The sequence below is a fragment of the Stegastes partitus genome, unplaced genomic scaffold (assembly GCF_000690725.1).
Source record: "Stegastes partitus isolate 25-593 unplaced genomic scaffold, Stegastes_partitus-1.0.2 Scaffold348, whole genome shotgun sequence".
NCBI lineage: Eukaryota > Metazoa > Chordata > Actinopteri > Pomacentridae > Stegastes > Stegastes partitus.
This window is the reverse complement of record NW_007578079.1, coordinates 21466-45763: the sequence shown is the minus strand read 5'-3', so window position 1 is coordinate 45763 and position 24298 is coordinate 21466. Positions and strand designations below refer to the sequence as shown.

The following is a 24298-nucleotide window of genomic DNA, read 5'->3' as shown; positions in this document are numbered from 1 at the left end:
AGCACATGAAACACGTTACACACATACAGCTGGCAACAAAAACACTAAACATTGTTATATACATCAGCTGAACTATGGAGCATCAGTTCATATATTAAATGTGTTTGAAACATGTTATTGGTGACATCCAGACGGCAGCACGCCGTCACTGCAGGCAGCCAGCCAGCAGGTAGCGAGGGATTGTGCAATCCAAGGTGAGGCTCAGCTCGCCGCTGCCTCCCCTGACTGCATGTCACTGCCTGCCAGTCATCCAATGCCCTGCTGGGATAATCAGCTGGTCAAAGAAAAAGATGGAAGCCACCAATATGAAGACAAGGAAGCAGCTCCTCGCAGTGTATGAAGGGCTTCATCCCAAGTCCAGCACCTTGAGGTTGGACAAGAAAAAGACTGAGGGTAGCCCAGGACCGGTGAGTCCGCCCCCAAGGACAAGCTGCTGAGTGAATAGCTCAGGCAACAGAGACCCTGTAATGCAGACAAGGAGACCCAACCATCGTGGTGCGACAAGCCCCTCCAGGGCATGTAACAGCACCACATAGAGGAAGTGACTGATACCACCAAGTTCTACCAGTGGCTAGAAAGGCCGAGACTGAAGGACCGCCAGATGCAGATACACACACACACACACACACACACACACATATCTATACATATAAATAAATACATGCAAATGTGGCCAAAATGCGTTTATTTTCCAGATAACAAAATGACAAGCTGCGTAAATAAAAGCTCAGCCAATCTACAGATGTTTTACTTGTTGTTTCTGAGCACAGAAACGTTAAAAAAGTAGATGTTTGCCCTCTGGATGGATCTTTTTGCTTCTCCTCCCTCCATTGCCAGAAAAGGAGGAGCAGGTGACCGACTGCAGCTGGGTTCGGGTTAGAGAAGAGTTCTGGGTTCTGTCCTAAAGCCGTTCCATTTGAAGAATACAAGTTTGGAAGCCAGTGTCACTAGGCAGACAGAAAAAAATCTTAGAGAGTCAAGGGAGCCTTAACCGGACCTCTGGAGCATGTACAGGTGACCGTGTTGTGTGTTGTGTTTACAAGGTGGCGCCGTGTGACCAGCGGGTCGCTGAGGGTCAGGATGTTGTTCTGTTGGCCAGAATCAGAGGGCAGCCCAAACCCATGGTTTCCTGGTAAGACACCTTTTCTCAAAGCTTTGTTGCAGACACACACATCACACCTGCAGCTTTTATCTCAACCAAGGTCGCTCGCTGAGTTCCTGTCACACACACACACCCTGATTAAACACCTGAGTGTCAATGACTGTGACAGCCACTTTACACTGACCCAGGTTGAAGGACAGAGTCACAGTGAGGACGGCAGGGCGCTTCGCTGTGCGAGAGATAGAAGATGACACCAGTGAAATGAGGATCAGCTCGGCTAAGAGGTCAGATGCAGGGCTTTATGTCTGCAAGATCCTCAGTGAGCACGGAGCCCAGCAAGCCGAGTGCCGAGTGGAGGTCAGAGGTGAGTCATGAGCAACACAGTCTGTCCAGTTTCATCACGTTGGAGCAAACAGTTGCTCATGTTTCCTTACTGCTGTTGTTGTATTAGCAGCTGGAGGACAAACGGCGCTGAGAATCACCAGGGAGGTAAAAGATGTGGCAGTGAAGGCCGGAGAGTCGGCCACGTTTGAATGTCACGTTACAGGACCTGCAGATGTGGATGTGGACTGGCTGTCCAATGGGAAGCTCATCCAGCCAGCACTGCTCAACTGCAAGATGCACTTTGACGGGAAGAGGTGGGTTTCTTGTTGTGGTCAGTTTGGCTTAAAGGTGGAGGATGATTGATGTTTAGCTCGTTGGCATATTTAGGTGGCAAGTGCCAGAGTTACTGCCTTCCTCCTTGTGCTGCTCCCTTTATTGTCTAGGTGCCGTCTCATGCTGAACTCGGTCCATGAGGACGACAGTGGGACATACACCTGCAAGCTGAGCACTGCCAAAGGTGAGTCACAAGCACTTCTGTCATGGTTGTTCTTAGCAAATACACATTTATATCTGTTGGTTGTGTTTTCCTGCCACATCCACTTACAGAGGAGCTGACCTCCTGTGCAAACCTGAGGGTCGCTCCATCCCAGGAGCCTCTGTTCACCCGTAAACTGGACGTCTTGGAGGTCATCGAAGGTCGTACTGCCCGTTTTGACTGTAAGGTGAGCGGCTCACCTGCCCCTCGAGTCACATGGATGCATTTTGGTAAGAAATCTCCAGGGGGTGTGGGGGGATTTTCCAAGTCACCAACACCTGCATATTTTTTATCTTTTTCTTTTCACATTAACGTTCTTTCAGAGACACGAGTGGAGGAGAGTGATAATGTTCGCATACTTCAGGAGGGGGGTCGTCACTCACTTGTCATCACCCACGTTAGCAGCGACACAGAAGGCTTTTACACAGCAGTAGCTCAGAACGTTCATGGCAAGTGTGAATGCACTGCTGAGCTCTACATGCAGGAACCCAGAGCTGCCGTCGCCTCTCATATGTAAGAAAAGTCATTGGTGTGAAAAGCAGCATGTCTATTTGCCATTGTGTTATTTTAATGACTTCAAAAGGAGAAAAAGATGAAACGCGCCATTATGGTGTTTGAAGGCAAAGAAAAATGCTTCAGATGGAGTTGATGCATGAGATCAAATGATTGTCGTTTACATTCTCATTTTTCTTTGGTCAATGTCTGGATGTGACTTCCAGGGCGAAGCTGGAAAAGATGCCATCCATCCCTGAAGAGCCTGAAATGTTGGAAAATGAGGTGGAGAAAAGGACCATGCCGGACTTTGTCAAACCTCTGGCTGATGTGGAAGTGATTGAAGGGAAGGAGGCGGTGCTAAAGTGCAAGGTGGCGGGTCTGCCTTACCCAACCATAGCCTGGTACCACAACGGCAAGCGCATCGAGAGCAGCGACGATCGCAAAATGACTCAGTGTAAGCAGAGAGCCTGATAACTAAACAAAGCTAAGCTATTTTGGGGGGAAGGTGATGGACAAGAAACTTGTGTATCTGTTCTCCAGACAGGGATGTCCACAATCTGGTCATTCGGAGCGCTTGTCACGCTCACGGGGGCGTCTACAAGGCTGTCATCTCCAACAAAGCTGGCAAAGCAGCCTGCTATGCTCATCTATATGTCACAGGTAGGAATGAATCCTGACTGTGGGATGCTGGAGTTGTAACAATACAACATTTTCCTTATGTTATGTGTATATATGTGTGTATTTTTAATAGATATTGTTCCAGACCCTCCTGATGGTCCTCCAGTGATTGAGGTTATTACCGGAAAAAATATAAGTTTGAGCTGGAAGCGACCAAAGAGGACTGACCCCACGTTTGGTAGGTTCACTGCTGTAGGCTTGGCTGATGCCACGTTCCTTCTGTGTGACACAGCGACGTGGTTTCTTTAGTGACAAAAAACTTTTTCTGGAATGTTGAGGAAGATTTTATCAAAAGTCGTTCCAATTTAATGTGCTTTAAACACTTGCAGAAAAACCTTTATAGCATGCCTCAGATGTGTGTGTTTCTATGCCACTGTGGATTTCATATCTTCTTGGCATGGGTTTGAAAACAAGACCCAAGTCTTCTCTCTCTGTAGCACCATGTCTTTGACCGTCACCCACATGCAGTGTGTGTGTGTCTGCAGATACCGGCACCTTGCTGTATGTGGTCCAGCAGCAGCCGCTGGGCTCAATCCAGTGGTCCATTGTGGCATCTAACCTGAGGGAGACAAACTACACGGTCACCTCACTGTCCAAGGGAGTCCGTTATGCTTTCAGAGTTCTCACGTCCACTGGAAAGACTCTGAGCAAACCATCGGCCTCCACTGACCTGGTCCAGCTGCTGGACAGAGGCACTGACTGCAGAAAGCTTATGCTGCCACTAGTCCAAACATGTATATAAACTTTAAGATTTCCTGAGTGTCTTTTCCAATCTTTGTAGGACCGTATTTAAGGAAAGCGCCTGTCATTTTGGAGAAACCAGATGTTGTGTATGTGGTTGAGAACCAACCTGCAAGCATCACCATCACACTGAACCATGTGCACGCAGCTGTCACCTGGAAAAGGTCAGTTTCTCTGGCTTTTCTGACAAATTACAAATTTGCATGAAGAGGATATTGCACGACGAGTTGTTGAGTTTGTGCACTTATCAGGAGCTGAACTCATGTGCTTTAAATCCTTGTTTAAAACTGAGACAGTGTGTTAGGGTTAGGGTTAGGGTTCCTCCTGGAAAGAGCAGGAAGTTCAGTACAAACGAGCCTCTCCAGAAGCTCTGCTGGTTTTCATCCTGCTTCTGTTCTCATCAAGGACTGCTCGATAAATTGGGATGGAATGTTTAAACCTCCTTGTCCTTGCTGCTGCAGATAAGCACTGTAGGTCCAGAGGAGCGCCACTGTGCAGTGGCTTACACCACTTTGACTGAAGCTCTGCAATTTCTTGGAGGGAAGTTTTGTTTTCTGTCTGCAGGGTGTTCAAGATTATATTTGGTACATAGCTGTGACTTTTTCATACTAGAGATTTAACCCTGTAAACCCCCAAAACCCGCTGACGGATTTGAAAGAAAAAAGCTGTTGAAGCAGAAAGATGAGATGTGCTGTTCTGCTGAAAAACCTGAACACACTAAAGCTCCTTTATTCTTCATATGGTGTTGAACAGTGTGCCCAACATAAACCCTCTACACTATCCAGATTGTGCTAGAAAGAAAAAGATCTGTAGTCTTTCGTCCAACTGTAAAGCCATGAATGGCTGAGCTGTAACCAACCTGTTCAACTGAAACGCAGCGAGTTGGCGAGTATGGAGAGAAACTCCAGTGTAAGCTGTAAAGTGTCTCCAGTATGTGGAATCTCCATTTCTTTCAGAGCTGGTAACGCCTCCAGAGGTTGGGTTTTCTTCATTTTTGTACTCACAGTGAGCTAAAATGTGACCAGAGTTCAAAGCACACAGAACCTGCTTGAGGTTGAACAGGTTAACTGGTACTTAACAGGAAAAACCCAGAAGTCTTGGTCATGGCTTGTCTGTAGCTGCAACAATCACATGCTGTGTCCGTCTTCCCCAGGAGGGGCGTGCTGTTGCTTAACAGACCGGGGATGTTTGAGATGAGCATGCCAGATGACGACCAACACACCCTGAAGCTGCAGCGAGTCAAGAGCACCGACATCGGTCAGCTACTCGTCACCGCCAGCAACCAGTTTGGCAGCGACCTGTGCACGCTTCAGCTGGCCATGGCAGGTCAGTCCAGGCACAGGCCACGGGACAGATTCAGCTTTTTAGTGAGAATCCAAAGAACTTGCTACTCACTACTGGCAGTGTGTATGGCAGCAAGGACAGCTTATGCTATTTTTGAAGTATCTTGAATTTTAAAGTAAGTTCTCTAGAAATGACTTTTTGAAATGGCAGCCTCCCTTCCTCTGTCGTATTTTCATAAGTTGTTATTTTAACTTCAGAGACTTTAGAGCACAAAAATGTCAGCTTCTCTATTAATGTTGTGTCCAAAAGAAGACAAATTTCAGAATATATATTGTGCTCTGTTGAAGTATTCAACACTGATTCTGATTTTAGTCGGTGACATGAACTCTGCTGATTCTGTTCCGTCGGTACAAACTGCATGACAAGAGCCAGTCTTTTGATTGATGCCGTTCATAATGTTCACTCTACCCACGTATGTTTTGACAGCCTCCAGTGCTGAACATCTTAGAGATGTTTCACATTTTTTACCTCTTCTGCAGTGGCTCCTAAATTTGAAAGCATCATGGAGGATGTGGACGTGCACGTGGGGGAGACGTCCCGTCTGGCTGTTGTGGTTGAAGGAAAGCCAGATCCAGATATTCTCTGGTATAAGGTGTGACGCTCAAAAGTACACAATTTATGGCCCAAACGTAAACACCAGCAACTGAAACTTTATTTTTCAGATCCGATCTGTTGAGCAAGCTCAGTATTCATGGTCGATTGGTCTGTTGCAGGATGACGAGCTTCTCTCTGAGAGCAGCCACTTCACGTTTGTGTATGATGACCCAGAATATTCCCTTGTTGTCCTCAACGCTCATCCTGATCACTCTGGCGTGTACACCTGCACTGCCAAGAACCTGGCCGGCTCGAACTCCTGCAAGGCTGAGCTCACGGTTCACACAGGTCCGACAAAACATCAGCAGCACCACAAACACATGCAGCATGCATTCAGAGCCAGCCGAGTTAAACCGGCCACAGCACTGGCAAAGTCCAGATAAAAGAGAAGCAGTGTCTTTTCATGATGTAACCATAGAAATGTAGGTATGATGAAAATGAAAATAATCCCATTGACTGATGATGGTCAGCGTCTGTCTGAGCTGGTGTCCACTGGATGCTGCTCAGCGTGCCAGTATACACTAGTTGTTGTTGACAATTGCACTTGTAAATCAGCGCCATATGGGCAGGACCACAAGGTGTTTTGAAACTACAATATGAAACCATCTGTCACGATGCTGGCACGCACTTCCAGCCAAACACACACTATGTTGATGCTCCCCGCAGAGCGACAGGAAGCAGCGGAGCCAATGGAGGACGAGGGAACCATTCTGAGGAAGATGAGACGTTTGACAGATTACTATGATGTCCACAAAGAGATCGGGAGGTGAGTGTGTCACTGCGTCCCTTCAGACAGCGATGTTCATGGCTGCTGGAGCTCAGGGTGGAGGGAGGTGGGGCGGCTGCACCTGCTTAACAACAGCAGACAGCAGCGATGGATGAGTCACCAGCCTGAGTGCAGTGAAGGCATCAGCCGACAGATCATCTGTTTTGGTCTGACTTGGTGGGGACGGGTGCTCACTGAGAACTGTAGAGCCACTGGAGCTGAACTCAGATGTGAAATGCAGAATCTGGTTAGTTCCATGAAACATCACAGAAAGGCGCCCGGGAGACTGGAAGGTAGCTATGCAGTGACGGCGTCTTCCCTTCTGTCTCCTCATGATCCTTTCAAAGAGTTCAATCATAAGTTCAAGAGAAAGGGAAGAGCTAGCACCAGTCATTTAGTTCAAGCTGCTGTGGTCTTGATTCTACAAGATAATGCTTGTGCCACTGTTCTTGAACATAGAATAAATACATGTTTAGTTCTGTGTACATTCCCAACAAATGCACCTGAAACATCAACTATGACTTTTACCAAAATACAAAAACAATTCTGTGCTGCCCTTCAGTAATAACGCTTGATTCCTGCTCGATCACAGCCTGCTGTCTATTACCAAAACCATCCAGCAGCCTCAAAGTCCAAACGGGACCAGCAGCAAACAGCATGCGTGGCGGTAACCTGTCCTGTCCTGGCTTTGCAGAGGGGCCTTCTCCTATGTGAAGAGAGTGATGCACAAGAAGGGGAAGCTTGAGTTTGCTGCCAAATTCATTTCTGCTCGACGAAAAAGGAAAGTGTTGGCCCTCAGAGAGATGGATCTGCTGTCTGAGCTGGACAACGAGAGGATTCTCTATTTTCATGATGCTTTTGAGAAGAAGAACATGGTGGTGCTCATCACCGAGCTGTATCCTTCCAGTGCTGTTTCATTTAAAAGATAGGAATAAAAAAAGTTTAATATCAGGATCTGTAATGTACTTTACATAGAGTTTAACTAAGGGAGCAAATGTTCACATTTTTCAGTCCAAAAGGCTCTGGAGTATAGCTTGTCTGCAGCAGTCTTTCAAATTCTATCTGCTTCATTGTCAAGCAAAAGTGCATCCCAAGGACGAGATCCAAGCATTAGTCCTAATGTCTCCTCAGTCCCCTGGAGGCATGAATGAAGCAGTCCAGCTTTTTCTCTCTGACTCATCGCTGCTGAGTGGAATTAGCAAGAGATAGGATGTGTGGGAGTTTTGCTCATTTATAATTCATTTCTCATGCACCTACCACTTGGACGATGCAGTCATGCCGCAGCTCTGTTCTTTTTCCTCAACTGTTGTGTGAAGATGTCATGAGGAGCTGCTGGAAAGAATGGCCAAGAAAACAGCCGTCATGGAGCTGGAGGTCTGTGTGCTTCTGCCGACTGCACTGCGCCGTCATTATGTAACACGACTTTATAGCTCGTTCCCTCGTGTCTCACGTTACAGATCCGCAGCAGTGTTCAGCAGGTTCTGGAGGGTCTTCGTTATCTGCATCAGAAGAGCATTGCTCACCTCGATATAAAGGTATCCGTCCATCAGCGCCACACCACTGTATGTAAAGGACATCCTGTACGTTGTAGCTCACGCTGTTGTTCTTGTTCACACCTCCTCTAGCCAGAAAATATTTTAATGGCAAGTCCAGGGAGTGATCACATTCGTATTTGTGACTTTGGAAACGCCATTAAGCTGGAGGCTTCAGAGGAGCACTACAGCAAGTACGGCACGCCAGAATATGTCGCACCAGAGATTGTTAACCAAACTCCCGTCTCCACGAAAACAGACATATGGTGAGCCACCTGTTCTCCTGCATGGACGCCTGGTGACACAGTGCAGGCTCTGCTATCTGCAGCAGATCACCTCTCTGCCTTTTATCTGCTTTTCTGATGTTTCTGAAACTCACTCATCTGTCTCACTCCCCCATAGGCCGGTTGGAGTCATCACGTATCTCTGGTACGTTAGTGGCTTTGTTCAGTCACAGAACAAGAACAGAAACTTTTCTCAAAACAAAAAGAATCTGCTGTCTTTTACTTCTATTGTTTCTGCTTCTGTGTTTCATGTAGCCTGACTGGCGTGTCTCCGTTTGCTGGTGAGAATGACAGAGCGACTGCCCTGAACATCCGCAACTACAACGTGGCGTTTGAGGAGAGCATGTTTTCTGACCTCTGCAAAGAAGCAAAGGGATTCGTCATCAAGCTTCTGGTGGTGGACAGACTGTAAGCATCCTCATGACTGTCCACTGTTCCCCAGAAACATACAGGATGTGCACACATTTAGTTTGAGGAACCCAGTTTAACTCTCTGCAGCCAGAACAGCTTCTGGGTGGTTTTTTATTTGTTCTAGCCACGTTTTCTCACCGGTGGCTCGTTTTTTGCTGCCGTATAAAGTCCTGCACGTCCATGGAAACGGAACAACCATGACGACAGAGAGCGAGCTGTCTGTTCTGCAGCATGCCACAGATTTGATGCCACAAGTTATGAAAAGAAAACCAAAGTTTAATTTATTTGATTGTTTATACAGAAACTGAACAAGCCAGTAATCCTGTGCAGTGATTTTCCAGGTGCCTTCAGGTGTTTCCAACACTGGAAAAACGTTGTTGCTTTACTCCCTGCATTCTTGGTTTGTTTCCGTCCTCGTCTGCTGTCTGCTCGCTGTAAACACTGCTTGTAGCTCAGTCGAAAAGACCGAGGAGCTTTGGATCTTTGCTTAAGTTATATTTATGTATAAAATAATCTGGTTCGTGTTTTATTTGAGAAATGGAGCATGCAGTGATGTAAGAGCACAATTTTAAGCTTAGATTTTGATCATTTTGTCAGTGGAACAAAATATCAAGGAAAGATTAAAAATGCTGTTAGTGGTGTCATTTTGGTGTTTTCATTGTTTCAAAACAGCTTCCCTTTCAGGTTTTGTGGTTCTGTGGATTAAGTGTGTCTAAAGTGTCACATGTTCCTCCTCCTGATGCTTGTTCTTCCTCCTCTAGGAGGCCCAGTGCCACTGAATGCCTCCGGCATCCTTGGTTCAAGGTGAGCTATTAGCTAGAAAGTCGACCGTCCCATCTCAGACTTTCATTGTGCCACAGGATTTATTTATGTCTCCACTGAGGTTACTGATGACTCCCCTCTCTTTGTCTTGCAGTCACCAACAAATAAGAGCATCAACACAGCCATGCTGAAGCAAGTTTTGTCTAGAAGACGATGGCAGGTAAGGCATGGGGATGGCAGCCTGGCTAACATGCATTGAGTATGTGGAAATCAGAGACACAAAAGTGAGCGGTGAAGCTCAGTCTATAGCCTTTTATATCAGAATAACTGGGACATGGTGGAGAACAGTCATATTTTCATAAAAAGATTTCATAAAGGAAGAGTAGCTAGAGTCCAAGATTACTTTAAGCCCTAAACCACGTCGTCCTTACTCACTCAGACCTCCTCACAATTGAAAAAAATGCCTCAGTGTGATAGCAGGGGGAAAGGTGTTATTCATTTATAATTTCCTATTGCTGTAGAATAATTTTCTTGGCAAAGAAAGGTCCATACGTGAAGCAAGGAGCAGAGCTGGCTCACATAACGCTGTACAGTTTCACCATTGCTGCTCTTTTCGGTTAAATTTGACTTAGATTTGAGACCTTGCAAAAAAAAAGGGAAATTAAATAATCTGACATTGTCCTCTGCTTGCTTTTTGCAGCGTTCCCTTATCAACTACAAATCGAAGATGGTTATGCGATCAGTCCCAGAGCTCCTGAATGACTCATGCAGCCATGTCTCCATTGCTGTGGCCCGGCATTTAAAACAGGGCTCCCCTCCACCCTCCTCTTCCTCAGACTCAGATGCAGATGTGGATGAGCTTCCCTTTATTCCTATGCCGCTGTCCATGGTCTTTTCAGGCTCCAGGGTCTCCCTTAACGAGATCCCAGGGGATGAGGATGTCAGTGGATGGTGCACCGATAAGACGAGGAAAAGGAACGACGTGGATGTCGTAGGTACTAGAGGAGGGGCTGGTAAAAGGCTGACAGATGAAGAAAAAACCCCAAATGAGGAGAAAATGAAGAAGACTAAACGAGCTCCCCTTAAAAAAGGATCAAGTGTGGAGTCGGATGAATTGCAGACCAAAGCCAGACGGGCTACCATGAGGAGAGGCAGCTCTGCTGACTCCGCACTGCTTCTCCACATTGACCCAGAAGAGGGGAATGCAGATGAGGATTCAGAGGCAAATAACAAGAGCCTGAAAAAGGCTGTTTCCATGGAACTACCGAATCGCAGCCCGAGCCCTGGGGCTGCAAAGTTAAGCCAGGAGGATTATGCCCTAAAACTGGAACTGATGAGACAGCGGCTGCTCAGGGGAGGCAACATCGACAAAAAGATGAGCGGCCTGCGAGGGCCCTTGTTTGAAACGCTTGGCATGGAAGATGAGCGGCAGACGGGGTCTCTTGATCGTAACCTGAGGAGATCCAGAGCGGGGCCATCAACACTCACCAGAGCAGCATCTTCTGACAGTCCCGGAGAGGACACAGCAAAGACGAGAGTATTTCAAAAAAGCGCTTCCTTTACTCAGGGGGACTCGGAGCCCATGCCCCTGCACCGCAGGTTTGGAGCCCCCTTAGAGATTCCCTCTTTGGGCAATGGTAGCATAGACGGTAAGAAGCTCCAAGAGGCAACCTCAATGTCTGCACTAACAGAACAGACAACACTGGAGTCTTCAGAGAGGAATTCTTTTGTGTTCCCAGCATCAGGAAGACCAGAGCACCAGCAGAAACAGAACAATGTGAAAGAAGGTGAGGACGTAACAGAGAAAAGGACCACACCCCAGTTAGAGAAGACAGATAAGGCAGAATGCGACTCACCCTCAGTTATTACTCCTATCATTGTAATAGAGGAGGAAGATGATGAGGAAGACAGAAGCAGAGAGCAGGTGCTGCATATTAATGAAATGGAAACTAAAGGAAATGAGAAAACCCCACAGAATAGGAAGCCATCACCTGACAAAGATCCTACAGTCAAGACAGACGACACAAAGTCCACAGATGCATGTCCCTTACCTGAACATCCAGCAGTGTTTGCCAGAGTAGCACCTGCTGACAGATCTCCTGTCGCCGTTTCCTCCACATCAAACCCTGATCTTCCGGCTGTCCTTCGGCAGCCGCTGCTCAGGACGGACATCAAAGACATCGACTCAGAGGAGGTGTTTGAAGCGAGGTTTAAGAAGCGGGAGTCCTCTTTGACCCGTGGCCTCCGAAAACTGACCAGAAACAAATCAGAGGAGAAATCCCCTGTATTAAGCCGCAAGGTGGTTGAGGGGAGTGAAGAGGTTTATAGGCCGGGGCCAAGAGGGGCTCCTCTGGAAATGGTATCCAAAGGACTACAGGAGAAATCCAAATCTGTTCAAGATCTAAGAGGAGAAGATCAGGAAACAGGACTGGGTCTAATTGGGAGGTTGTCCTTACGGGCAAAAAGGTCAACATCCACTGAGAAGAAGGGTGAGAAACCAAAAGAGGAAAAGCAACAAAATGTGCAGGAAAGTGCAGCAAACAAGAGGGTTTCGTGGGCTATTGGTCGCAGCAAATCCCTGGATACGAAGGAGCTGAACAGGGCACAGAGGCAGCTCGATGAGAGGGAGCAAAGGAAAGCAGAGGAGTCATCGGTTTCTGCTATGAGGCGCAAGTTTGAGTCCAAAGTGGCAGGAATCTCTGCCAAAATAAGGACTCAGTCAGAGGAGAGGAAGGATAAAGACACCGGGGGGAGTCAGAAAGAGCTGCTTCAAAAGGATGTGAATAAGGTCACAGACTCTCCTGTCCTGGCAATGCGACAGAAGTTTGAGAACCAAGTGGCAGGAATCTCCATGAAACTCCGTAGTCAGTCTGAGGAGAGGAAAGGAGATGACGAGGGAAAAAGCACGCCACCTTTTACTCGCCACCGTCATTGCCAATCGGAGGGCCGTGGACTCAAAGGAATGGGCATCCCTGAGAACCAGCTGGCAAAGCAGACCTGCGGTGCAGCGTCCAAGGAATCAGTCGAGTCCACATCAAGCATTCAGTCCGAAAAAGCCTCGGAGAGTGACAGGCGGTCTCGGTGGGACAGGTGGGGTTTGACCAGGAGCAAGAAAGACAAAACTCCTTCCCAGTCCGATTTGCCCTCAGCCGTCCCCAAAGAGGAAGGTTTAACAAAAAGCCAGCAGTTTATCCGCTCGGCCTCAGACTTCGCTCCGGTGTTCCACATCAAACTGAAAGACCACGTCTTATTGGAGGGCGAGCCTGTCACTCTCAGCTGCCTGCCAGCCGGCAGTCCACATCCAGAGATTACATGGATGAAAGGTGACTTCAGTGCTAACAGTGACAGGATTGTAAGAGACGCCGACATCCAACACCGCTGCTAATTTGCTAATATTTGTTTGTTTCAGATCGGAAAGCGCTGGAGGTGGATGACAGAATGAGCCTGATCTCCCACCCGGACGGCAGACAGCTTCTTATGATCGTGAAGTCCAGCCACAGGGATGCTGGCGTTTATGAATGTGTAGCTACCAACGCCATAGCTAGCATCACCACCACCTGCACACTCACCATAGCTTGTAAGCAGTGTGTTTGACCCACAGCGTCTTAGATGCTGTTTAGTAGTAAATCCGCTGCCTGACAGAACAGAGACAATGCAAAGGGGGATTTAAACTCTGATTCATTTATGTTGGTGTGGCAAATTCCAGCATGGAGGAAGCTCTCGCAACAGCAGAGCGACTGTTCTTTCATAATGTGATTTATTTCACATTATTGAGTTTTAATTGCAGTGAGAATGGGATAAATATTAATACAACTCATGAATATTAATGCGACTTCACAGAAGATTAACTTAATGGATTTTGGGCTTTTCTCACATTCATCATCTAATAAGAACAAATGCTGTTTGCTGTAGTTTTGTAGCGGATGATTGAAATCAGCTGTGTCGAGCATCAAGGCATGCGTGTGCACAATGAGTGTGTAACGTGAGCAGCAGTGTCTCTGTTCACCAATACAGCAACAATGAGATCTCTGTCGATAATACAGTTCTCAGATGTCAGCTGCAGTCGGTTGCATTTGGACTATTTGGACGTGTAGTATGACTTAATCTCAGACGCTAATGCCAGCTACGGTCACATGATGTTTCAGCAGTGTGGAAAATACTGCAGACAGCTTGTCTCTCCTTGGACTGTGTCAACGTGAGCTTTACAGGAAATGACCTGTGAAGCTGGTGAACAGCACAACTTGCACCACATGTGGTTTGGTTTAAGGGAAAAACTCCGGCCAGGATGTGGGTGATTTTATACCCAGGGTTCTCCTTTACATATATGATCTGGCACGTGTTGCTGCAGAAGAACTATCGTGTGAAGTCCACCGAAATGATGATGTTCTGAACACACAGTGACAGTCGATATCTGGGAGAGGAGAGAAACAACAGCAAAAGCACAGCATAACTCCAAAACAATATTAGATTAGAAATTACAAAGACACACAAAAGAAAGTGAGCACAGTTAAACAGAGAAACTTCCCATGAGTGTTTGCAGCTGAGGACTCTGAGTCACACAGGCTGGTTGGTGGACGGCTTCTTCTGGTAAATTATACATGAGTTGTGTTTTATATAGCGGTTTTGATTAAATGTCCTGATTTTAGGCTTGAATTAGGAACATTTTTGCACATCACAGATACGTAGCTCATCACTTTTTTCTGCGATTATATTTTCTGGCTCGATGGCAGACCTTTCAAGCTTTCAAAGCTAATTTTGATGCACAGAGTTGAGTTTTAAGGAGTTTATCAGAGACTCTGATATGCAGCAGCACCTTTTATAGAGGTTTGAAAACCACACAGTTCAGTCATGCTCACACACACTGATGTAAAGTTAGCCACACATGCTAGTGACACCAAAACTGCAAAACTTCTTGTAGTCACACTTCTGTAGTCAAACAGCAAACCTGTAGAAGCACATACACAGCACAGGTGAAAGCCACAGGACCATCTTGATTTGCTAGGGTTTGCAGTGTCCGCAGTGTCCTCTGCTGGCCATCAGTAGAAGCTGCTGTGGTTTTGATTGGCTTCTCCTCTTCAGCACATCCTTACTTGATTAGTTATTGTCTCTCATCCTCCTCCAGGTGTTCCGAAACGACCAGGGACCCCTGAAGTTCCTCAGACTTATAACAACACAGCGCTGGTGCTGTGGAAGCCGGCAGACACCCAATCCCCCTGTAGTTACTCTCTGGAAAGAAAAACAGAAGGTGAGTGAGTGCCAATATTATCTTTCAATCATTATCTGTTTTTCAACTGGACTCCCTGCGTGTGCTGTTGTAACTAGAATGTCCCACATGAGATGAAAGCAAAACTAAGATCTCAGTCTCTGAGGAGGTAACAGTGTTTGAACAGCTCAGGCAGAGTGAGGCGTCGTAGTGCCTGCAGAGAAAGCTCCGGGGAAATAAGCCTCCAAATCCATAGACACCACTTAGACGGAGAACGAGTCGGCCCACGAGGGAGAAGCTGCAGAACCAGAGCGTTTTGTCATTATGCTCCATGAATCATCAGGATCTTATGATGTGCTGGAAGGAAATGAACTCACACAAACTTGGAATTTGTGAGTGATTGTTGAACTTTGTGGTGTGACAGATTTCATTCTGGCCTTGTCGCCGTCACTCCCAATGCATTTATTGTTTTTATGCAGGTACTCACAGAACGCTGTCACCACCGGATTCACATCTAGTTGGTGTTTGCTTCACTGTACCTGCATAAAAAATAAATACTGTGACTGATTATTTTCTAGCAGGCCAACCAAAGATGATTTGGTATCACTGTGCATGAACTTCCCAACACTGCCACCTGGTGGTCAACAGCTGAACTGTAGCCAGGTGTCTGTCATTGTAATCCTCAAAACCTGAAACATGGTTGGCCTCAGTCATAGTGCTGGCAGACTACCTGGACTTGTAGAGTCTGGGTGGTCGGGGCAGACTCCGGCTCTTCTGGACACTGGGAGGGTGACAGCTACAGGGAAGCAGCAGAGAACCTGGTAGACTGCAGCTCTGCTTCCTGCCATCTCCAGAAACATTTCCAGTTATTTGTGAAGCCCAATGTGTTGTCAAACCTGGGTTAGATTTATTATTGCTGAGTCTGACCTGTTCTGTCTTCATCACAGCTATGAGCATGGACCTTTGTAACTCGTAAGACTGCTGTCAAGGCTTTTCTGGAAATGTGACCAAGGTGCTTATTCAGACACGAAGCCAACACATTCAGCTGCTGTGAGGTTATTTGAGAGGAGTGCATGTTTGTCAGGTTCTTAAGGGGACAAAAGAGACAGCTGAAGTCTATTTATAAGCTTGTTTTGATTTTTTCTTCTCCAAGAATCCTTGATCTAGTTTTCAGTGTGAATGTAAAATCTAAACATGTGGGATTGATATCTGACTCCTTGGTCTATCCTAGAGCTTGCTGCAGCACCAGATAAAACTCACTCAGTTTGCTCTCTGTCCTGCAGGTGACTCGAACTGGTTAACCGTGGCCACCGGAGTGGTCGACTGCTACTACAATGTCACAGACCTGCCAGCAGGGGGCAGTTTCAGGTTCAGAGTCTGTTGCGTGAACAAGGCTGGTCAGGGGCCCTACAGCAGCTGTTCTGCTGCAGTCAGCCTGGACTCAGCAGGTAACAGAGTTCATTAAGGCAATAAAAAGTGATCACATGAACATCCCGTACTGACATCAGGCAGTCCTGCTCACTGAGCTGCAGGACTGTCTGCTCTGGATGACAACGGATGTACACTGAACAAAAATACAAACGCAGCACTTTTGTTTTTGCTCCCATTTTTCATGAGCCATACTCAAAGATCTGAGACTTTTTCAGAAAACCAGTCAGCATCTGGAGTGACCACCATTTGCCTCAGAGCTGATCAGGTTGTTGGAACACTGGTCCACTCCTCTTCAATGGGCCAAGTTGCTGGATACTGGCAGGAAGTGGACCACGCTGTCGTATACGCCGATCCAGAGCGTCCCAGACATGTTCAGTGGGTTACCTGTCCGGTGAGTACGCTGGCCATGCAAGAGCTGGGATGTTTTCAGCTTCCAGGACTTGTGTCCAGATCCTTGGGCCGTGCATTGTCCTGCTGCCACATGAGCTGATGGCCGTGGATGAACGACACAACGACGGGCCTCAGGATCTCGTCACCGTATCTCTGTGCATTGCCATCAATAAAATGCAGCTGTGTTGGTTGTCCATAACATACGTCTGCCCAGACCGTAACCCCACCGCCACCATGGGCCGCTCCATTCACAACGCTGACATCAGCAAACCGCTCAGCCATCGGGTGGCGCTCAAGTCGGTCACGACGATGAACTACAGTGAGGTGGAGACCCCAATCTGATCAGCCACACCTGTGAGATGGATGGATTGTCTCGGCAGAGGAGAAGTGGTCACCAGCACAGATTTAGACACGTTTGTGAACAATATTTGAGAGAAATGAGCCTTTTGTGAACATAGAAAAAGTCTCAGATCTTTGAGTTCAGCTCATGGAAAATGGGAGTGAGAACAAAAGTGTTGCGTCTGTATTTTCATTCAGTGCATGTTGAAGGACATAACTAAGATACAAGGACACATGAACAGTGTGGCACAAAGTCAGAGAACAGTTTAAACAAATCGAAAACAAAAGCTATCTTCTGTTGATAAAGTCCTGAGTGAGTCCTGGATTTATTTCATTGGTTGCTCTGTTTCAGATGTCGGAGCTTCACCTGCCATCGCCGTCGTAAAGACAGTCCCTCCTGTACCAGTAGTGACCTCCTCAGTGACTGTCCCTCCACTCAGACCAGTCCAGAGCAATCCTCCCAGAACAACCGTCTCCATCATCACCTCCACCTCCACTGCAGTCTCTCCATCCTCTCTGCCCTCCAGCTCTCCACCAAACCCTCCATCTGAGGGCACAACAACTGAGGAAGCTCAAAAAATAAGCTCCACTCTTCCTTCTTTGCCTACAGTCAAAGCACCGCCACCCTTTGTCCTCCCCAAACCACAGAGTCCAGTAAATGTGGTGACCCCCATGACCCAGACCCCACCCATATCACCCCCACCTGTTCTTGTAACCCCACCTTCAACTCCCACAAAGCCAGTTGTGGCCTCGGTGCCCACGTACGTCCCCGCATCCACTGCCACTGCTCGGATAGCCCCCTCTCCTGTGTCCTTCTCCCCACCAGTCCTGCAGATCTCAAGCCTGAGCCCCATTGGTGAAGGAGCCAGTACACCCAGCAGAGGAACGCCGTCAGGACGAACCACACCCTCGACTGCTCTACGACAAGGCGTTCCTCAGAAGCCATACACTTTCCTCGATGAGAAAGCCAGGCGAGACAGATGCTGCCTTTTCAGTAGAGACGTAGAAAAAGGAATCGTTAGAATAACTTGTAGTCATAGTTTATGTGTCTTTTTTTCAGGGGCCGGTTTGGAGTTATTCGAGAATGCAGAGAGAACGCAACGGGTAAAATCTACATGGCAAAGATCATTCCCTACAACCAGGAAAACAAGCAGGACATCCTGAAGGAGTACGAGCTCCTGAAATCCCTTCACAATGAAAGAGTCATGGCTCTGCACGAAGCCTACGTGACGCCGCGCTACCTGGTGCTGGTCGCAGAGTACTGCACCGGCAAAGAGCTGCTTTACAGCCTCATAGACAGGTAGGATGCTGGGAACGTCACTTCACACTGACTGACAGCAGTGGTCTGCAAACGTTTACTGTACAATGTGTTTGGTGAGTGGAACCACCAAGAATCATTTATAATCAGGCTCACCGTAGCACTCTCCCTGTAGGCTGTAAACCATCATAACTGTTAGTTCAGCTGCTGTTAGAAAACTCTGGTTCAGTAGAAAAGTGAAAGGATTTAAAAGTCATGATCATTCTAAAGCATCACAGAAGAAAAGGTCAACAGATTGTTGACAGAAACGAGAACATGATCAATAATAATAATAATATAATAATAATGTATTGCAGAGAAAATTGAGCCACAGTGAGTGAACACCAGCCAGAAACCAGTTGGGCTCTAGTTAGTATTTATTTACTCAGGGATTGTTTCCAACTAAGTCCTGCTCATACTTTGCAAGTCACATGATTTGACGATTTAAAAACCTTCTTTTCACTCGCTAAAGGTTCCGTTACTCTGAGGATGACGTGGTGGGTTACCTGGTCCAGATCCTCCAGGGAGTCGAGTACCTCCACACCCGTCGGGTCCTCCACCTGGACCTCAATCCCGACAACATCATGGTGACGAACCTCAATGCCATTAAGATTGTGGATTTTGGGAGTGCTCAGAGCTTCAACCCTCTGAACCTCAAACACCAGGACTCAGGAGCAGGAACGCTGGAGTACATGGGTGAGGAGAAGCACCAGAGTGACTCATGGGACTTCTTTGGAGTCTTGTCAAGTTGTGAATTTGTCTCTAAGCTTGAAGCAAACCGAGGCCTATATTACAGCAGCAACCTTTAATTTCTCCAACTTTTCCTTCTCTTGATGAATGTGGCTGCAGCTCCTGAAATGGTGAAAGGTGACGTGGTTGGTCCTCCTGCAGATATCTGGACTGTTGGTGTTGTCACCTACATCATGTAAGTTTCTTAGAATCCACTTCATTTCTCCTCATTTCATGTCAATTTGAGGACCTCTACCCTCAAGATGCTGAATGCATATGAAGAACAAATGATTTTATAATATTCATTTTTCTGTCGTTATTCAGGCTCAGTGGTCGACTGCCCTTTGAAGATAAAGACCCTCAACATGTTGAATCCAAAATCCTGATGGCCAAGTTTGAACCAACAAAACTGTACTCAAATGTGTCCCAAAGTGCCTCCGCCTTTCTCAAGAAGATGCTGAGCAGCTACCCATGGTGACTGTTGGCCAGATTAAACAAACTTTAACCAAGAACAAATAACGTGAAACGCTAAATTCTGCATATGTGTGTTTTCAGGGCCCGTCCGACTACACGAGACTGCTTTACGCAGGCCTGGCTGCAGGACTCCTACCTAATGAAGCTGAGGAGACAGACTCTCACCTTCAACTCCAGCCGACTCAAGGAGTTCCTGGTGGAGCAGCAATGCCGTCGCACAGAGAGCGCCACCAAGCACAAGGTGCTGCTGCGAACCTACCAGAGCTCAGCTCAGTCCCCAGCGTCCGGCACGGCGCCGCATGTTCCCAGCCCCAAGTGAGACGACAGGGAACCGGCAGCGCCGGACAGAAGACAGCGCCCCAATAGCTCCTGTGTGAACCACTGCTGCATGACAAATGTCAGCCTGCCCAGCCAGGCGAGCTCAGAGGGGACAGGCAGACAGCTGGATATGGCAGAAACACACAGGAGTCCATACGCTGTTCTGGAGTAATTCAAGATTCAGTACCAGTGGGATTCTGAGAAGAAACAAAAATCCAGTCCCAGGGAAGCAGTGATGTGTTCATTGAATTTGTGACGTGGGGAACTGCTCACGAACTGGCCATCCAATGAAAGGACACAGGATGTTCTTTGGTTTCCTTTGATTGCACAATTTCTCAGTCATGTTGTGAATTCTGAAATTGCACATTCATATATTTAATTGAGATAAACTTTGGTCTTCACTCTGCACGATCAGCCTGGAACATGTGCGTCATTAGTTCTTGTTTATGCCACTAAATCTAGTAAACAACTCATGTGAATGTACCATGAATTAAGCTGCTAACTTGTTTTTGCATTTAGTCACATTTTAAAACTCAAAACCAAAAATATCTCTTTTTTTTCTCCTTTGGAATTGTTTACTTTTTTCATGTTAATTTATTTGCATGTGTGTGTGCGTGTGTGCACGAGCATTTTTGATTCACTCTTCAAATTAGCATCAAAGCAAAAAAAAAAGATCTAATAAACACAAGGAGCATCTTTGTGATTGGTGTTCAGAGTCACAGAGAAAATGACCTGTTTTAGGCTGAGCTAGGACTTTGTAGTACAACTTCTTGTTATGTGGTTAACTCTTAACTGTAACGCAACTATGACGAGCAGTTGTAATGTAGATAACGTTCTAATCTGAAAAGTCACCACACGCTGGTCGATTGTCAGTATTACCCAGCGGCTGGTCAGGCGGCTCCTGATCAGCCAGTCAGTGCCTGAATCGGATTATTATCCAAAATGTTAATCCTGTAAATGTGTCTCTACTGGTTCTAATTCACAACCAATGAATTATCTGAATAAAGCAAACATGAATGACAACGTTTGGACTTTGCAGCAGCAGACAGACGCATACAGGTGTAACATGCGTGTTTCTACATGCAGTCCTTGTAATAATAAACGTCTTGTGTTTTGCTCTATCAGTGTTACTTTTGTATGACTTTGGACGGTTGACGATTTGTAAATGTACCAATTTGCGGTGTTTATAAGTGGAATATGTTTTTATGACATAGTATGTAATAAACTATTGATACAATTGGGAATATGAGCCTGATTTTTATGACCCTAAACCAGGTGATGTTCTCGGCTCCACGTCCTGGAGCGCTGTGATTGTGTTTGTTAGAGGGAGCTGCTGGACTTCTCCGCCGGCTGATGATCTCCTGGGAACGAGAACATTTTAGAACAACTGCTATGGCTGAAGCAGGGCCTTCAAACTGTTGAGTGTTTACTTCCTTACCTTGTTTGCTCACTAATGGCGGAACAATGCCAGCTAAACACAGGTGGCAACACATACCAGCCTGAACGTGTGAGTCTGGGCCAGTTAGCCAAAACACGCAGTTGTGACCATTTTATGATGGAAACAAGTGTTCTGTGTCACACATACAAATATATGTTTTATTGGATAATTGACGAAGTGGCATTGGACAAAGTGAGATGGATAAACATAAGACTAGTTTACACACATGTTCCTCAAAGCTCCGAACTCGTGTATTTTATTCAGGGCTGGGACTTTAACACGGGGCTGCGCAGTCACTTGAAGGTTAGCTCCGTCGCCTCACAGCCAGAAGATCCCCGGTGAGGACACCCGGGATCTTTCTGCGTGGAGTCTCCATGTTCTCCCTGTGCAGCGTGGGTTCTCTCCGGGTTCTCCGGGTTCTCCGGCTTCCTCTTCCTTTCTGGAGCTTCATGTCTCTGATGTGTAGTTTCTGGCCTCACTGACCCCCAAAATATTTATTGTTCTGTTCTATTGCTGCGCTCCGTCCACTGTCCTGCTATCCCACCCCATCGCCCCCACTCCCACCCAACCGGTGGAGGCAGATGGCCTCCTTCCCTGAGCCTGGTTCTGTCTGAGGTTTGTTTGGTTCCTTCCCATCCTTGCTCAGAGGGAGTCCAAAGGCTGCTCTGGATTGTTGGGTTCTCTGTTTAAACTCTGTACCTGGCTATGTTGAGGCTGTGAGATGACGTCTGTTGTGAACTGCGCTATACAAGTAAAACTGAATTGAACTGAATTGAATTCAGTAGTTGCAAAATAATAGGATACTGTGTAAGTACCAGACGATCGTGAAAATAAAGATAAGTAAGCTAAAATAGGACCAGAGTTGGACATTGATCACGTGATAAAGAAACATTGCAAATGAAACTGAAATGATTGTAAAATATTGCACCTGAACAATCCAATAAGGCACTTCACATGGACAAGTTTGCCATTAACATTGATGAAATGATACTGAAACTGATATTGCACTCACTGCTGACAAGGCTAGGGTCCAGTGGACCTGATGGTGCTGTTCCTGTGTTCCATCTGGATGAGCTGTGCAGTCAGACAGCCACTGGGACAGCCATGCACGAACCCTACCCCTACAGCATCTTGCTATCAGGTGTGGGATCAGGCTGAACTGTCTGTCTCCTTACCTGCACCGACCAGGTGAGCAGAGGCTCCCTGAGCTTGGTCAGCTTTATTTGTACATGAAATAAGATTGCAGGATTGTGAGCTTAATATTCAGAGGATTGCTTATCGCTCAACACTTTGGCTCCAGGGTGTTAGTTCAGTCATGCTAATGCCATTTAATGTCGGTACCGTGGATGAGTAACGGACACGTTGGAGCGGATCAGACGCGGACGGCACTTCTGCGACGCTCCCTGGCTCTCGGCAGTTTCAAGGGAGCCCGAACTGGGCGTTTCTTTGCGGCGACTCTTTCAAAAAACATGTAAAAAAGAAGTTTTGCTCTTGGACATGTTCTCAACCAAAGCGCTCATTACAGGACGGCGACAAGAGAAGCCTGCAGTCCCGTAGAGCTGCGTGTTGAGCGGGACCAGCGCCGGGGGCGACGGCGTCATGCTCCAGGCAGCTAGCCGAAGTTAGTGAGCGTCTGCGGGCTGTGGAAGTGCTGCTTATCGCTGGTTTTATCTCCGAAAGTTACGGCCGGCTGCTTCACACGGTCCAGGTGGGATATTCTAGCGGGTTCGCAGTGGAGACGGTGTGTTGTGTGCATTTAAACGGTGTGTAGCATCAGTTTAGTGACTCAACGAGTCGATGGCGCTAGCATGCTAGCTTAGCCAACTTCTGAGCAACTTTGGGCAACTTTAAGGGACCGTCGTCAAAGTCGCAGCCGGCCGCAGACGGAGCGCCGTCCGCGGCGCGTCCCGTCCTGCGCCGCTTTAAGTGGAAGGGGGGCCTTGAAACCTCCGTGTTTGTATCCTGTAGTCAGCACCATGTTGAATCAAAGTTGGACCTCCTTCACCGACTCTTGATGACTTTCAGACGTGAAGCTCCAGCGGGACCCGGTTCGGTGCCATGTGTGGAGCGCCCCGGCTGACTTCCCCTTCAGCCTGAGTGGTTTGGGTCGGAACCAGCCTCCAAGTTTGCAGACTGAGCTCAGCCGTCCTGACCGGAGCTGGATGTGATGGACCAGCCGTCCTCCGTGATCACCCAAGTCAGCCGGGATGAGGAGGGCAGCAAGGCGGAGAGGGGTAAGAGTCCGGCCGTTTCTTCCCCGGGGGTAGGAGTTCTGGTAGGTTCTGGCCCGGGGATAAAAGTTCTGATAGGTTCTACCCCGGGGGTAAGAGTTCTGGTAGTTTGTGCCCCGGGGATAAATATTCTGGTAGGTGTCAGAGCTGTGAGCTCCCATCCTGAGCCCACTGGGTCTTCAGCAGACAGAACCAGCTGCAGCAGAACCGTCTCTATAGAGATCACAGCTCTGATCAAACTGCACCGATCATAGTCTCACAAGACAGGAATAAAACCACTACAGAACCACCACAGAAGAACTTTAGAACCACCACAGAACCACCTTGGAACCACCTCGGAACCACTACAGAACCTCTTTAGAACCACCACAGAACCACTACAGAACCACCTTGGAACCACCACGGAACCACCTTGGAACCACTTTAGAACCACCACAGAGCCACTTTAGAACCACCTCAGAACCACTTTAGAACCACTTTAGAACCACCACTTTAGAACTACTTTAGAACCACCACAGAACCACTTTAGAACCACTTTAGAACCACCACTTTAGAACTACTTTAGAACCACCACAGAACCACTTTAGAACCACTACAGAACCACCTTGGAACCACCACGGAACCACTTTAGAACCACCACAGAACCACCACTTTAGAACCACTTTAGAACCACGACAATAATCACCACAGAACCACTACAGAACCGCCACAGAACCACTACAGAACCACCACAGAACCACCACAGAACAACCACAGAACAGCTACAGAACCACCAAAGAACCACTTTAGAACCAACCACAGAAGAACTTTAGAACCAACCACAGAACCACCACAGAACCACCACAGAACCACTTTAGAACCACCACAGAACCACCACAGA

The 24298-nt window shown here is 47.2% G+C and overlaps 2 protein-coding genes across 3 annotated transcripts in view; both read left to right on the top strand.

The window, feature by feature from the left end:
* LOC103358966 (striated muscle preferentially expressed protein kinase-like) overlaps positions 1–20993 on the top strand; it is a 51013-nt gene extending 30020 nt beyond the window's left edge. The window contains exons 10-42 of the mRNA XM_008284128.1: positions 1044–1132; positions 1291–1466; positions 1554–1740; positions 1870–1943; positions 2033–2191; positions 2285–2474; positions 2681–2910; positions 2997–3116; positions 3208–3312; positions 3620–3826; positions 3916–4039; positions 5029–5201; positions 5699–5811; positions 5933–6101; positions 6480–6579; positions 7274–7474; positions 7896–7953; positions 8037–8114; positions 8205–8377; positions 8514–8540; positions 8651–8803; positions 9568–9610; positions 9723–9788; positions 10269–12891; positions 12978–13145; positions 14691–14813; positions 16055–16219; positions 17284–17902; positions 17992–18231; positions 18701–18924; positions 19078–19153; positions 19282–19431; positions 19513–20993. Of these exons, the coding sequence (XP_008282350.1) occupies positions 1044–1132; positions 1291–1466; positions 1554–1740; positions 1870–1943; positions 2033–2191; positions 2285–2474; positions 2681–2910; positions 2997–3116; positions 3208–3312; positions 3620–3826; positions 3916–4039; positions 5029–5201; positions 5699–5811; positions 5933–6101; positions 6480–6579; positions 7274–7474; positions 7896–7953; positions 8037–8114; positions 8205–8377; positions 8514–8540; positions 8651–8803; positions 9568–9610; positions 9723–9788; positions 10269–12891; positions 12978–13145; positions 14691–14813; positions 16055–16219; positions 17284–17902; positions 17992–18231; positions 18701–18924; positions 19078–19153; positions 19282–19431; positions 19513–19750 (7641 nt within the window). The 3' untranslated portion in view covers positions 19751–20993. The remainder of the gene's footprint in view (positions 1–1043; positions 1133–1290; positions 1467–1553; positions 1741–1869; positions 1944–2032; positions 2192–2284; positions 2475–2680; positions 2911–2996; positions 3117–3207; positions 3313–3619; positions 3827–3915; positions 4040–5028; positions 5202–5698; positions 5812–5932; positions 6102–6479; positions 6580–7273; positions 7475–7895; positions 7954–8036; positions 8115–8204; positions 8378–8513; positions 8541–8650; positions 8804–9567; positions 9611–9722; positions 9789–10268; positions 12892–12977; positions 13146–14690; positions 14814–16054; positions 16220–17283; positions 17903–17991; positions 18232–18700; positions 18925–19077; positions 19154–19281; positions 19432–19512) is intronic.
* A 1628-nt stretch (positions 20994–22621) lies between these two features.
* Positions 22622–24298, top strand: part of LOC103358965 (carboxy-terminal domain RNA polymerase II polypeptide A small phosphatase 1) — a 15930-nt gene continuing 14253 nt past the window's right edge. Inside the window, exons 1-2 of one of the 2 annotated variants that reach the window (XM_008284127.1) lie at positions 22622–22808; positions 23213–23421. In XM_008284127.1, the coding sequence (XP_008282349.1) occupies positions 23355–23421 (67 nt within the window). In that variant the 5' untranslated portion in view covers positions 22622–22808; positions 23213–23354. Of the gene's footprint in view, positions 22896–23212; positions 23422–24298 lie in introns of both variants that reach the window. The other variant, XM_008284126.1, reaches the window with a different exon arrangement.